The 15,741-nt window shown below is 38.9% G+C and overlaps 1 protein-coding gene across 1 annotated transcript; it reads left to right on the top strand.

The window, feature by feature from the left end:
• The first annotated feature begins 1,109 nt into the window (after nt 1–1,109).
• LOC104459690 (ganglioside-induced differentiation-associated protein 1-like) lies at nt 1,110–4,879 on the top strand. The gene is made up of 4 exons (XM_010081625.1): nt 1,110–1,197; nt 1,540–1,634; nt 2,101–2,215; nt 4,497–4,879. The coding sequence occupies exons 1-4, from the start codon at nt 1,110–1,112 to the stop codon at nt 4,877–4,879; spliced, it is 681 nt and encodes a 226-aa protein (XP_010079927.1).
• Nucleotides 4,880–15,741: the final 10,862 nt, after the last annotated feature.

Raw genomic sequence — 15,741 nt, 5'->3', positions numbered from 1 at the left:
TATTAATAGTTAGTTTTTTTTTTTAAGTGAAGTAGCATGAATTACTTCTTAAATCAGTGTACTGTCTATTGGTGTTTTTTTCCTCGAATGTTGATAATAACTGTTTTTTGAACAATTGTACTTTACTTGTAGGCATTATTGATAGTTTTTCTGTTTTCACGGTCAGTGTTTTTATTACAATTCACTTTACAATGTTGTCTTGCATTCTGCTGGCTGTCTGTCTCTTCCCCTCTAGCTTCTAGTTGGTATTAGTAGTTTTCATACACACATTCTTATTGGTAGAGCTAAAATTACTACTTGTCTAAATTGGGATGTTTTCTTATCTTTCTATAATTAAAGCAACACCTGCTTTCTTTATTTGAGGCATTTTTTAATAGCTCGTGGATGTTCCTAAACAATTCCTTTGCTTGTTCAAAATTCTCCTGGATGGTTTAATTTTCAACTTTTGAAAAGTTGATCTTTTTCAAAATGCAAGATATAATAAGCCACTAGTCAGTTATGTATTATGTTTATGCATACCAAATCCAGTTAAGTAATTAATTGCATATATAAGATTTTGGTTCTGTGATTACATCCTTCAATTTCTTCATATACTGTGTTGAAAGATGGCTTTCACAGTCATGTCAGGCTGAAACAAAGAATATGTAAACCAGTGAGTTCATTATTCTCTAGCAATAATTTTTTATCAGTTTAATTTATAAGACTTAATTGGAACTAATCTTATTTTTCAAGTACAAGTGAGAGGTGATGATTCATGCCCTATAATTATTCTTTTGTTCTCAGTTTATTACTAGAAATGTTTATTTTTAGAGGGTAACTTATTATTCACTATCTTTTGGTATTCTAGGTCTTTAAGTATGGCATTTTCAGGCAGAGCTCCATTTTAAGGAGAGAAAAGGCTATACGCATGTAGTAGAAATCAGTAAAATGATCTTAAATTTTTCACATCATTCCTCCTTTAAGTCATGTAATAAACATTTTTCTAGAACATCCATATGCTCAGTAATGAACATCTCCAAAAGAGATCACAGATTTTGGTGTCACGTTCTAGCTAACTGAAAACACCTTGGTTCCATATTCAGTGGTATGTAGGCTTTTGCTGTGGAATTATGCATGTGACCTACAGAAAATCTCAGTATGGGCCCGCTGCACTTTCACAGTGTCAACCAGGAACTGATGTACAGAAACATCAGAGATGTAAGGTATTTGTAGTAGAATTTCATGGATTTAGCACCGTTTTTGGCAGCAAAATGGTTTTACCTGAATAAGAATTTCTTATTCTTGCCTGGCAGATCACCACTTTTATAGAGTTAATTGCAGACTGAAGAGCAGAAGGTGTAGTGGGGTCATTTTATGCAGCAGTTAAGCTTTCCAAAACATTGTATTTTTGAATCCCAACTTGGCGGTGATACTTCATTGAAGTAATGCTTCCCATTTCTTTGGTATGGTATTTGTACACAACCTATTGATCAGTTCCTGTGGATCGCATTATGGGTACGTTTGGATATGTAACATCATTCCTTTGTTTTTCTGTATCAGGCCAAATAAGTAACACAGAATCAGAGTTGAAGAAACTTGCAGAAGAAAATCCAGACCTTCAAGATGCCTATATAGCAAAACAGAAGCGCCTTAAAGTAAGAAACCCCTTTGTATTCCCTCTCTTTATCATGGGCTTGTTAGTGTCAGATTTTTTCTGTCATGATGTAAACATTTGTTTCACCTGTCATTACCAGTAATGTCATGCAGTGGTTTAACCCTACAAGGCATGAAGCAGTGTGTCCCCCAGATCAGCTACACGCTTCAAGTGTGTGCTGAAGTATTGGACTGGTCCAACTGACTTCAAAGGTATGTACGCATCAGTGCTGGTGTTGGGCTGTTGAGCACCCTGCAGGGTGAGGCAAACCTCGATATCTAGCATCCATAATGTTTTTCTTCTGTTGTCTGGATTGTGACCGGTATCTAAATGGTATCCAGCTGACCATGTGAAGAAAATAATCACATTTTATAAATAGGCACTGTAGTATCTAAGTAAAAATTTCTCTGATAAAAGTATGAACTCTGTACAATGATTAAAACACTAACCTGTATATATATATTTAGTCTAAACTGCTGGATCATGATAATATAAAATACCTAAAGAAAATACTGGATGAACTGGAAAAAGTTTTGGATCAGGTTGAGACTGAATTACAGCGGCGAAATGAGGAAACACCAGGTAAGGAATCATTCTTGCTAAATCCTGTTGATGCTTATGTTTGGGAAGACTGAGTAAACTTGTTGACAGCACCATTATAGAACTGGTTTTAATGTATCCAGTTTGATACTTTTAGCAAATGTTGATCTAACATCACAGAAGGGGTCAATTCTGTTTTAAATACTAGTTGGATTTATTGCTGCTGTCAGTGAGTTCTCACTGTTTTATGAGAGCACTTGATCACATTTTCAGTGTAGTGAGTATAATTAGCTGCACAATTTAGCAATATTTAATGAACAAAATAAGAAAAACCTTAACTACAGAATGGCATTCTTGGTGTTGTAGATGTAGGCCTCGGTTCACTGTAATGATCATGACCTTAATGTTTAACACAGGTTTATGACAACCTTGTGTACTGTGCTGATATTTGTGGTACATGCAGAATTAGCAACCTGGATAAGTGCTCTAATCATTAAGCAACTCCTCTCCCCAACTCTCTTGGAAAGCAGTGGTGTTTACCTGCCATCCACCCAAATGAAAGTCAAATTTTGTTTGAATGGGATTAGTCTTCTGCTTATTCAGAGTCTCATCCAGCTCCCAGTGGTGCTAATAGGAATCCTTCCTCTGACTTCACTGGGAGCTGCATGAAGCATCAGTCAATATCAACTGCATCTGCTCAAATTAATAACTATTTGCATTTGGCTCTATAAATAGCTGTTGTAATAATTATCAGTTACTATCAAGACAGTAGATTTGAACCAGCAATTTAAAATCTAGGTTAAATTTTCTACTGACTCAACAGTGAAAGAGTCACAGAAAATGTTTTAACTCATAAAGGATGGAAGGGTTTTGTTCAGCAAAGTCTGTCGCTATTTCCAGCAGCCCCTTTGCTTTCTCTGCTAAATAGCCTTCCCAAGTAGTCAAATGATACAATATTGATGAGCTTATGAAAACCACCAGTATCACAGGATTTGGTAAAACATATGGCTATTACCTGCCTCTTGGAATTTTGTCTGTGGTGTTGCCATATTTGATGTTTGTGAACAATGCTCCTCCAGGTCCTCGTCTACCTCTGAGCTTCTGCTTCTCTTGCTACTGCTCAAATCTCTCATTCACTTACTGCTGCTGCCACTACAGGCATGTTTCTTACATACAGATTGGCTTCTTTGGTCTTCCTTTCCATCATCTTACTTAATGCACTGGATGAATCCCCAGTGTCCAACACAGGATACACTCATTCTCTGCAGAGGCCTTTCTTCCAGACCTGCATAACTGGGCAAAATGGACTGGTACCAGCAGTGTGCCAAACTGTGGCTTTTCTCCAGTGGCAAATTATTTGAAAGGGACATTGCAAAATTTCTCTGTTTTCACAAAGTTGTTGCTGAACATTCATGCCAGTGGTTTTGTGTGCCTGTTGTGTGAAGAACTGCAAAGGGTTGCAAATGAGGAGGGAACGGCATAGTTTGAGTTCTAGGCTAGAACAGAGTGCTCATGCTGGTAGCTATGCTAACTATCAAATTTCATATCCTGCATTTCAGAAGCTCTCAGTGTACTCAGTACGGGTAAGCTCTTTCAGGTGGTGGTGCTTCAGATCACTGAAGTTAGAGGTGTGATGCTGCCTGGCAGTGTCTGCTCTGAGCCATCCCAGGAGGATTCACTCCTTTCCTTTGACTGGAGAGGGAGCCTGGGGTCTCCCATCTGTGCTCCTGACTAATGGTGGGCAGTGTGAATATCCACTGCTTCTCAAACTTCTCAGTGTAAAAACACCAGGGTTTGGGGTCTAGGAGGCTTGATGAAAGGACGGGTAGAGAAACTCTGTCTTCTCTCTGAGCTGGTGTGTTTGGTGCAGGTCAGTCATCTGACCTGTTTCTTTTTGACTTGAAAGTCTCCAGCAAATTCACAGTTCTTGAGTGAATGCCATAGAGCTGAGTGACACACGCAAGACGATAAATTCTTCGGGCAAGTGGTAGCTTTTCAGTAATATTCCTCCTTTCCACTCCTGTTTAATATGATCCAGGTTTGAGAGATGTAGCTGAGGAAAATAAGTATTTACTGTGGGTTTTAATTTATGAACCTGATAACGTGGCTCTTTTTTTCTTGACAAATGCAGGCCAGGCTGCTGAGCCTAAGACTTTACAATATTGTGTGAAGAATGGACAGGGATTAATGAAATATTAATTGATTAAATTAATATCTTAGTGTTGGTGGTGTTTATTAGACAGCATTTTGAAATAGCACTAAACTTGTATTGGAGGCTTGTATTCTGTTAGTTCCTAATTCTTTATGTTTTATCTCTGCTTAGAAGGTGAAAATGAGCCTTGGCTTTGTGGTGATTTCTTCAGTCTGGCAGATGTATCACTTGCCGTCACATTACATCGCCTGAAGTTTCTGGGATTAGCAAGAAGAAACTGGGGAAACGGAAAGCGGCCCAACTTGGAAGCCTATTATGAGCGTGTCCTGAAGAGAAAAGCATTTTACAAAGTTTTAGGACATGTCAACAATATATTAATCTCAGCTGTTTTGCCAACGGCTTTCCGTGTGGCCAAGAAAAGGGCACCCAGAGTTCTCTGCACTACCCTGCTGGTCAGCATGCTGGCGGGAATGGGTTATCTTGCTTTTGTGTGTCTTCGGAAGAAGTTTCCCAACATGACATTATTGATTAGAACCAGGCAAAATTGTTTTTAGACCCATCTGTCCCTGGTGGGGGCATATCTACCCCCCCCCCCCCCAGCAAGAAACCCCCCGTGGGGGGGGCTATCCCCCCCCCCCCCCCCCCAGGAAGATACCCCCAGTAAAATATAAACATAGAAGAAAGGTTGTATCTGTGAATTAGAACATTGTCACACAGTAATCGTCTCCTGCTGTTGCATAATTGGATTGGCAATGCCAAGCCTTTTGTGGAAAAGAGATGTTGGGGGGACAAAAAAAGAAAGAGGAGACTTTCTTTTCGGATGAGGAGCTATAAGGGGTGAGAGAGTGCTTTGTTAAGGTGGTTATTGTCTCCTTTACCCAGCAGCTGACCTAATTATTATGCTTTTATTTAATAGATATGCAGCAATGTGACAGCTTTTCACTTTGGGTGAAATGCATTACTGTGCAGAAACCAGCATTGTTGAAATAATGAAAATAGCACTTAGTTTAAATGCTTGAAGTAGGATTTAAGTAGAACATAGGCTCTGTGCCTGTTGTGTACGGGAGTGAGTGTCCCTGTGCTGATTAATGTGTATTGATTTGCAGCTGGACCTTAGGAATGTGTTAAAAAGTGGTCTTGTGTTGCCACTTTATGTTCATGCAGTAGTACAGAAAGAGATCTGAACCCTGTATGAACATCAGTGGTTTGTGGGTCACACAAGTTGAATTCTCCAGAGGCATCAGCAGTCAACAGATGCTAGACATCTGCTGAAATACAAATGGGAGTGAAAAACCTGATACTTGTCTTTTGAAAGCCTTTTGGGTAGCCTTCGGCCCAGCCAGGTACCCAGCTCAGCCTGTCTGAGTCAAACCAAACTATCTCAGTGCACATTTTCTGCTGTCATTGGGGTGGCTTCATACAGTTGTTTCCGTATCAGTGTGCCATGGACCCTTTCTTGCTTCCACTCTGTGCACTGGCTATTTTTTGCACACTACTTGGCTATGTTAGCAATTGCATGTGCCTCTATGAAATGTTTGCCCACAATATGCCACAGCCAATGGGGAAATGTATGCACAAGAATGCATTTTGTAAAAGTAGTAGTAGCCTAGATTGAAGGTGAAACTGCAGTGTAGCAATCTGTTTACTTATGGAGAAGTGTCATATTGGTGGTAAGTGAAAAATACACTCAGTTTGGAGACAGATGATTTGTAGTGCAGATTTTTTGCAAAGCTGCACTCTTGTAGCATGTAGGAAAGGTATAGAAAAACACTTTGTTTACTTCTCACTGCTCAGCAGATGCTGAGAGTTTTATTGGGTTTGAACTGAGCTCCCGGTTTAATGAGAAATGCACATTCGCCTGAGAGTAGACATTGAATAATTTTGCAGCAAGAAAGCAATCAGGAAGGGCTGAAAATTCTCATGACAGTTTAGTAAGATCTTTGTATTCTTGATGAATGTTTGAAAGCCTCAGAGTTTTGTTTACAAGCTGTAGATAACTGCAACAAGCAAAACATAGCTTTAAATGTTTGGCTGTCAACAACCAGCACTAACAGGCCCAAGTACATTTTAGATCCAGTGCTGGTGGCTGTGGTCTCTCTGCACAGTTGCTTCTGAGCATCAAGAAGATCCTCTCTCAAGTTTGCAGGAGAGAACTGAGGCAGTTTCTGTCTGGGCAGGCTCACCATCTAGCAGGTAGCAAAATGTCTACAACTGTTGAATACTCCTGCTTATAATTTAATATTGTACTAGTTGTCTAGCAAAAGAAGACCTAAATCTCATTGCTCCTTATCAGTAAAAAAAAAGTCTTACCTAAGGAGCGATGCTTTTTTTTTATTTGTCAGAAAGACAGTTTCATGTAATTCTATTTCATGACCCAGTTGTTCTCAAGAACTTGTTGAATTAAATGTGCTCTATTTAGAAAAGCTATATTATCTTTAGAGTAAGTTTAATCCAACAATACTGTTAATCTCCTGGCAGCTGTAACTGAGTTTGTAGTTTGTGTTTTGCAGTTCCTCGGCATTTACTTGTAACCAACAGATTCCACTAAGTTAATAAACACAGAGTAAGGCCTCTAACTTATAGCGTTCCCTGGCCTGTCAGGCCATCTGTAAAATATAATCTGATCAAGTCACAGTAAAATTCAGTATATATATGAATTAGCTTTCTTTAGAATTAATTTGTATTTTCACATTTCCTTCATCTTTTTTTTTTTTTTTTTTTAATGTGTTAGTTCTCGGTAAGAACACTTACATTCCCAGAGGTGTGCCAGTTTAGCTCACCCTGGCAGCCCCTGGGGGCTGTGACACGGTAATGACCGATGAAGCCGTTTCGCTTCCCCCGACCCTGGCTGATCTCTGGGCTCCAACCAGCGCCGCTGCCCGCGGGAGCTGGGGGAAGGCCCGAGATGGCCGCCAGGTGTCAGCGCGCCTCCAGGCCTGCGCCCCGGCCCGCCTCGGTAGGCAGGGAAACACGAGTTTTCACAAACAAAAACGTTCGTGAGCTCAGCGTAAGATAGATGTGAGTGTCCTCATCAGCCTAGTAGTCTCTCAAGAGCTCTTGAAACAACTGCTTTGGTCTAGTACAGACTGGCTCTCTGGTGCCTGTCGTGTGTGCTTGTGTGTGGTTCACACTGGATAAATAAGGCGGCAAAGCTGACATAATATTTCACATTAAAATGGATGTCACTGAACTTGTTGTCTGCAGGAGTGAACGTGGATAAAACTTTTACTGTGGAAAAGTTTGGATCCCTAGTTTAGTTGGTGTGTGTTGGTTCAGCGGTTTGATAGCAGCGTACTGACTTTCACTGCCCTGTGTACTCTGTGCGACATCCATTTCTGGGCAGGTGGCAGCAAAAGGCTTATCCATGATTAAATTCCTCAAAATAGGATGAGATTGAGAAGCACATAGGCTGTATATGGCTTTTTGTGCAAGACAGCTTTTGTGTGGTGCTTGTCAAGTTTCTTTTCACCCTGGCTTGTTTTCTTTGCTGTTCTACTCCTGTATACTGTTTAGATTGGATAAACAAGTAATCTTCTGGTTTTCATTTACTATGTGCTCTCCCATCACACATCAGATGTATTTCATTTCATGTCTTTGTATGTGGGACCTGCACAATAAACAGTGATTCTAAGACCATTTTCTGGACTGATTTATGTCTTCTGTATCAGTAAAACAAAGCACATTTGAGGATCACACAGCATTGCTGTAAGGAATTTGTTTGAGACCAAACAGTGTGCCCTGACCAGCATTAGTCATAAGCTTTTTTTTTTTTTTTTTTTTTTTTTTAAAATATAAAAGTTTTTTTTTTTTTTTTTTTTTTTTAAAATATTGCATGGTAGCGGTCTGCATGGGACCTCCTTCCTTATTAAATAGAGGAATAGACAACAGTACTTGAGGCTTGCATGTGTTTCCTATCAGTATTTGAAAGTTAGCAGAGCTGCTAGGATCAGGCAGACAGCTGGTAGAGCTTGAGTTTCAGGAGATGTTGACACCTGTGGTCTATAGGCCAACTTTGAGGTGGCCTTGATGTTAGCATTAATCGGAAGTGTACAAAGAGCCCTTGCTGTGAAAAGCTTATGTCTAACCAGACAAGAGGAGCAAGAGTGAACGGGAAGGCAAGTATGGTGAGTATAAATACCTTGTCCAGATTCACATAGCCATACATCCACTTTTGTATATCACCTTTTTAAAGGCATTTTTTACTTAAGTCTTAATTTTATGAGAGCAAGGAGATACTGAGGTTTAGAGAGCAGATTGGCATGCGCTAGTTCATGAGGATCAGAGATAGCAGTAGACAGAAAGTAGGTGAAAAGTAGTGCATCTGCCTAACTGGAGCACTCTGTGCTCTGCCATAAGGCATAGGACAGATTATTCTTTACTGAGGCCTGCTTATTAAGTTTAACTCTCTTTATGTTAGACACAGAGGTGTAAGTATGAGATGTGCTAAGGAAGTCGAAAGCATGTAGCAAAATCCCAAACAAAATATGTTTTCTTTTTACCTCCTGTCTTTAAAAATAAATTTTTAGTTTTGGTGCAGGACCAAGTCACAAAGTCAGGCGCTCAAAACTCAGGAAATTCCAGAAGCCAGAGTTCTTACAGTGCTGTTAACTCACTCATGCAGTACTTTGGTAGCATTTTCATTCATGTTTTTCTTTCTAATTTACAATTATGGTGCTTTACTTAGTATTAAGTAAAAAATGTTGCACCATAAAATAGTTAAACTGTGGATAAGATTAGTGCTATGGGAAGAATCTGTTGGAATTTGCAGAACTGAAGTCCTAGTTATTTCCATCTTAGCTTTACATCAGCATTAACTTTTACTACAGTTTAAAATACTCATAAGTAACTGTATAAAAGAGTATTGTGTAAACTAATGCATAATAGCAGAAATCAATATTAATCTACTTTATTAATCTCCTTTATATATATATTCTATATAATATCCCTATTTATCCCTTCCATATTTATTCTGCTAAAAATGGCTAATTGACAATTACATGTATTACTATGTTATTTAAATTTATAAAATCCATCTCTAAAGCTAAAATGATAAAAATTGTTTGATTTATTTCAAATGAACACAATGAGAATTGTCCTTTATGGTTCAATCTCAGTGCTTTATTATGTGCAATTTTTGAGATCCTTTGTAGGACTGAAGACATTACCTAAATCCTGCTGTGAAGGCAGATATAGTCCCTGCCAGCAGCCTAAAAGGGAGTAAAGGAGAGATTCTTCACATGCCTGGCTATGGCTAAAGAACCAAAGAGAAACAGCTTCTCTAAAGGAAATTGCTTTTCAGGCAGAACTGGGGAGCAGGTGGAGAGGGAATGAGCGCGACTGCTTTTGTCACAGGCATATTTTTATGGAGGGATGCATTCCCCTTCACTGTTTCTACATGAAACAGCATTGGCTGCTGTCTGTCCTTATTTACTTTTATGGCATTATAGTAGTGTCTGATAACATTGGTAGCATCATGAGTGTTGATATACATTAAGTTATTTGGTGCTTCTTGTTAGCTGATAAGATCAGAAGCTCAACGCTACTGCGTTTAGACTGGACAAAAAGACAAAAAGCTTTAGCTGTTGAGGAACAGTTGCCATCCTGAAAATTGCTCATTTAGGGCTTGTTTCAGAAAGGTTACCTAACTTCATGCGTTTAAGCCAGCTATGTTGAAAAGCCAGCTGTTAGCAAATGTTTTCAGGCGCGTAACACAGGTTTGGTGAAGAGGAGGGAATGCCAGGCTCTGGAGCCCAAATGAACCAGAGAAGAAGTGTTTCTTCTGGTCCAGCTCTGGGTGGACTGCCACTTCATGGGACGTGTTTGTTCTGTCTCACTTCAGCTATTTAACTGAAGTCAGTGGAGGGAGACACTATGACGGAATATCTGTCTGTGTTGAATGCGTGGTGGAGCCAGCTTCCTAATACAGATATTTAAGCTGGACTGGTGTTCAGAAGGGTGCTGTGAAATCACATGCCTTGAACTATGTAACTCTCCCCAGATACCTTGTCACAAGCCTAGACACCAAACTAGAAGTCTGGATTGCATCCCAGAGGCAGTAAAAGTAGAAGGGCCTATTACTTAGAGATTCAGATCTTTAAACAGAAATAGCTCCAGAGACAAAGATCTCACAGGAAGTGTGTACAAGATACTCTTTGTCCAAATCTGGTGCCTTAAGAAGTTGTCCACCCTTCCATTGTGCTGAATTTTAGAGCTCTGAAACACACAGGCAGAAGCTACTAAAAGTTACAGAGGAAACAAAATTGGCCAATGTTGCAGTAATGGAGGTATCAAGATTTCAGTTTCTAACAAAGAACCAGATTTTGATCTGGTATGAGTCATTGTTACAAAAAATGTAGTGGTACATTTACTTACATTGGATCTGAATGTGATTTTAAAGTCATTATGCCATGAATTACATTTTAAGACTTTGCTTTGACAAGTTTTGTTTTAATCAACCTATTTGTTACAGAGACAATGAAAGCTGCACAATACCTTTTTGAAACAAAGGACATATGCAGAGCTTAAGCTTTTAAAAGCTGTTTAAGCTTTTAATATATGCAGCACATACTGAATCAAAAATTTTGGAATATGGAGTTATTTTTTGAATAAAGAATTCTTTTAAAACAAGTCCAAGAATGTATGTTTAGGAGTGATTCCAGAACAGCATCATAAATTTTTATTTCTGGATTTGAAAGAGAACCAAAAAGCTATAGCTGGCTTCATTTTTCTGTTGTAACAGCAAATTGTGACTGTGATACAAGGAACCTCCAGCAAATAAAAAGTAACAGAATTCTCTTTTATGTATATATATTAAAAACAGTAAAAATTACTGTGCTTAGTTAATTTTCTTAGGAATATCATACTGGATGAGAGTTCTGCGCATTCTTGCATGTTATAAGAAATTCTCAAGATCCTGTAGTGCAAACGGAAAGATGCAAGTATTCCCAAAAAGGCTGTCAGGACAGCAACACCAGCTGAGACTGCAGTTCCGCATCTGTAGCAGCACACAGAGGTGGAAGTCCTGCAGCAACTGCAAGGAGTTCGTTGCAGTCCACGAGCCTTGTATGATGTGTGGGAGAAGAAGCAAACCAAGCTTTGAAGCCAACACAAGAAGTGATAATGCTTAAAGTCAGAAATCCCTCAAACTGTTTGCACAGCTAGATGCCTAACGTGTCCCTAACATCTCTATCTAATTTGCAACGGGAGGATACCTGGGTTTTTACACAGGCGGTATTGCCAATGGCTGTATCAGTTGTCAGTCCAGGGATAATGCTTTGGAGAAGGCCTACATATGGAGATTTGGAATCTGGAAAAAGTTTCTATCTTGTGCTTATATTTGTGTAGAGAATAGCTTGAAGATGTATTTTGAAGAAAAGCATATTCATATCTTGCTCTTAAAGACACGGGGAGAAAAAATGATGCTCATTATTATAAAGCCAGTGTTGTAAGTTTATGTTAGAAATTCTCAAGGCAGCCCAAAGACAGCCTCTGCAGAGCAGGGCAATAGAAACAAGATGCTGGTCAGATCAACTGTGAAGTTTCCTTCATGCATCTTTAATACATGTATTATTATTTAAAGACTGTAGATCTCTCCTCTCCTCTCCATCTTGAAGAAAGACTGGAAACCTTTCCTTGGTCTTCCAAACTGTAAAAGGACTTTTGGTTCTTACAGAAGATTATGCTGCATAAAAGAGAGCTTCCTCTAGAGGACGGGCTGTAAAAGAGAGGCAAAACTCTTACCTTAGCAAGAATTAGTTCTGATACGCAGGCTTTAGCTTAACACCACACTGACATGCTTCAGCACCGTTTTGTTATGGGAGAGAAAAGGGATGGGGAAGATAGTAATGGAGACTCAGAAAGAGGACCTGGAATGGTGAGTTACATTAGCAGGCTCATAACCCTAGGATTTATGCTTTGTTTGTTGGGTTTTTTAAATAAAGAACGAATCCACAGCTGATTGATAAGAGTGCTACACTGCTACGTGTGCAGTACTGTCGTGAGGAAGATGCAGTCACAGGATGATGTCTGTGGATGAATAGTAGAGATTTTGCTTACTGTGTTGTGAGAGCTTATCTAAGCACCTCTTTGCTGGGGGTTCAATGTGCAAGGAAATAAGCATTATTATTATTACATGGTTCATCGACTCATTCAATGATCATTCTGTTTAATGAGATCCGCTATTTCAGCCACAGCTTAAACGCTAATTCAAGATAGCAGTGAGTAGTTTTCCTGCTTACTTCCATTAATGATTTATTGGGTATTAACAAATTTTATGTTTTTGCATGTATTATAATTAATCGCACCGCAGGACCTTGCCTCAAAAGTAGTTTTGTTCTGCTACACTGCAGTCCTTCATCTTGTGTTTGTTTGTACAGGACTGGTTCTAATCTGGGCTGTTTGCCCTATAACCTGCAGTTCCCCAGGCTCCTGCAGGCTGTGGGCACTTTGTGTAATGTTGCATCTTGTTGACATTCAACCACAGAATTGGACATTGGAGCAGGAGACTGATGTTGTCTAATGTTACTATGTCACGATTATATGTTGTACCTCTATAATGCTCTGTTTTGGCAGTCTGAAGGTGCTTAACAAAAGTAAATGAGATATATTCACTAACACAGTAATACTGTATATTACAACAGCATTGTGTTAATAACTAGTGTCACAAATGGGAAAAACATGCCCACAATGATTTCTTATGTTAGCAATTTCACCAGAGCTGGTGAAGTCCCAGCTTTGGCTATGGAATAGGGAAACTTGGAAGGGGTTGATGTCCCTTTAAGAAAATAATAAGGGGCAAAACCTTAGGCAGACTTCAACTTTTTAATGAAATAATTGTCTATTTTAATGTTGCCTATTATATTAGTGCTGCCACAAATTGTATTTACAGTGCTTCGTGCGAGGACGCTTGGAGTTGTACATACCAACTCTGCCTGCCAAAATGGTTTAATTTAAAGGAGTTGGTTGCTTTGGTTGCTGAGTTTAAGAAAGCAAGGAATTTATCAAGCCTTATAAGCTCTGAAGCAAGGCTCTTGGTAATAATAGCTGCTTGGCATTAGCTGTAATTGATATGACAGATACTTTTGGTATTTCCTAGCTTTCCACGAGGAAAATATATGCATATTTCTAACTTTACCTATTTTCAACACTCTGTGCTCCAGTTCCATAACTTATAACTGAAAGTTTCTTGCAGTAATCTGCAAAAGAGAATGCCAGTTCTCCAGATCTTAAATGACAGAGATCCATTTAATATTGTAAATACTTCTTCTGTAACACAATGGTCTTTTCATGACTGCCTGTGAGAATATGTCTGTCTAATTCTCAAAGCTACTGAGAATTTATAGCTCCCACCTAACTCAGTAAGACTATGGGAAGTTAGGACCTCTGAAATCAGGCCCACAATTAATGTCCATATTTTTACACATACTGCAGTTCATGTGGGAAAAACATACACAGGCAGGGTTGAGAAACAGGTCCTTTTCACCTGTAAAATTAATTAAATTGATTGCATATAATGGGCATACCTGAGAGAGGATGGTCTGATAGATTGGCAATTTATCCAAAAGCAGAAGTTTCACTTCGCAAAAGTTTGTGGAAACTTTTCTTTCTTTTATGCTTGCACTGACATTGTTTTATCTTTTGAGTCTCATATTTAGATGATCTAAAAATTAGATGGAACCTTTGACAGATAATTCACTGGGTACCAACTGTAAATCTCTTATTCACTGAGTTTACTCATGGAAGTGGCCTGATTAGGTTCAATGAGACTTCTGAAGAAGTATTTTGAAACACTGGGTGCCACTGTTCCAGAACATCACCAAGTGGAAAGCTCAGCAGAAGTGCAAATGGTTATTTCTGTAGTTCATGCATTAAGACTTTTCATTTCTGTACTTGCACAGAAGTGCTGAACACAGGATAGATTTAAAAAAATGAACTTGTTAGCTGTTTGGGAACATGAATTGCCTCATTCCTCCAGCTGGAGAAAAGGGCAGTAAGTACCTAATAATACAGGTATTATTTTAGCAACTGTGTTACTCTTCTCTGTGCTACATGGGTGACAGCTACATTGGGGGAATTTTCCTTTCTAGCCTTTCTAGCCCAGCCATGCCAAATGCTTATGCGGTTTACATGCCTACACTTGAATCTTGCTGATGAAGTGTAGCCACTGTGTTTCATCAAAAGGAGCTCCATACAAGTACATGGTTTACGGTCAGCAGTGTTTGGGTAAGACATTTTCATAATTTTCTCAAGTAGCAATGACTCCACACTGTCTGCTCAAGTAGATTTAAGAAAACACTAGCTAGTTTTCCAAATGGTAGTACCTCTGTTTGAATGTGAACCTTGATGGCCATGTTCAAAACAGGGAGTTTTTATATGTGATAAATTATTTTTCCTTTAGTCTCAGGAGTCTAACTGATACAGTGTGTGTAAGGAGGATGAGGAGATATAGTTTCGGAAAAGCTCCTCTCCAGACCTGTAATATAAACAACCTAGCAGAGAATGATGAATGAATGCATCATATTTCAGTTAACACTATCTTCTGGTAACCTTTGACAACGAGAGCGAAAGACCTTTTATTCTGTGAATTGGGCCTATATTCTTAAGCTATTAATCAATACTGGTAGTCATTTGCCCTTATCTGCATGCTTCCTCATATTTTGAGGATACTAGATAGCATTTAATCTACCTGGAGAGATCTTGATGCATTTTTTTATTCTTCCTCATTGCAGTAGTTGATACTCTTAGCATAGGCTGTTTAAGAAATTACCAGCTCTTCTGAACTCCCCTTTTCCCTATGTTAATTTCCAGGGAAAATGTACACTATGAAGGTACTTCCTTAAATTCCCATCTTTGTGTTTTCCTTCCCTCTTTTCCTAAGAAACATGAAACAATTTTTATTGGTTAGTCTTACTGAAATTGCTAATTCACGCTCACCATTTGCTGGTTGGTTATAACCACGTTCTATTAGTTGCTTACTTCACTTCCTGGAATAAAGAATACTTCTTAAAGAACTTGCCTAAATTTGTTCTGCTATGCTACTTCAAGGGCTGAGAAGTCTCCTCTCAGCTTTGGGCCACAGCTGGTTTGCAAAAAGCCTAGTCTTCTTGATCTTCTGCATTTGGAGATCTATAAAGAGATCCTTGGTTTTTTTTTTTTTTCCCCTGCTCATCATTATTATAAGAATTTCACCAAGTCTGTTTCCCTTCCTCACTTAAGACAAAGTGCAAAATGGACACAATTAACAGCAGGTTTATCACTAACAACAAGGTACCATTTTTTCAGGTACTTTTTGCTACTTTTCCAGTTCTTTAACTTACTTTTCATGTCTGTCCTGAAACATCTATTTCCCCCTCCTTTTCACAGATCTTTGAACCAGTGCTTTTAGAATGTCCATTTCAAGGTCATCCCCAAGTCTTCA

This window comes from Pterocles gutturalis, unplaced genomic scaffold, assembly GCF_000699245.1.
Source record: "Pterocles gutturalis isolate BGI_N339 unplaced genomic scaffold, ASM69924v1 scaffold38409, whole genome shotgun sequence".
Classification (NCBI taxonomy): domain Eukaryota; kingdom Metazoa; phylum Chordata; class Aves; order Pterocliformes; family Pteroclidae; genus Pterocles; species Pterocles gutturalis.
The sequence above is the reverse complement of the archived record's forward strand: the minus strand, read 5'-3'. Positions and strand labels throughout refer to the sequence as shown.

Excerpts from the sequence above, each read along its gene's own strand:
- LOC104459690 (XM_010081625.1), top strand. The coding sequence starts at position 1,110 with ATGCATGTGACCTACAGAAAATCTCAGTATGGGCCCGCTGCACTTTCA. Across the intron at positions 1,198-1,539 it reads TGTACAGAAACATCAGAGAT|GCCAAATAAGTAACACAGAA; the intron begins GTAAGGTATTTG and ends TTTCTGTATCAG. Across the intron at positions 2,216-4,496 it reads GCGAAATGAGGAAACACCAG|AAGGTGAAAATGAGCCTTGG; the intron begins GTAAGGAATCAT and ends ATCTCTGCTTAG.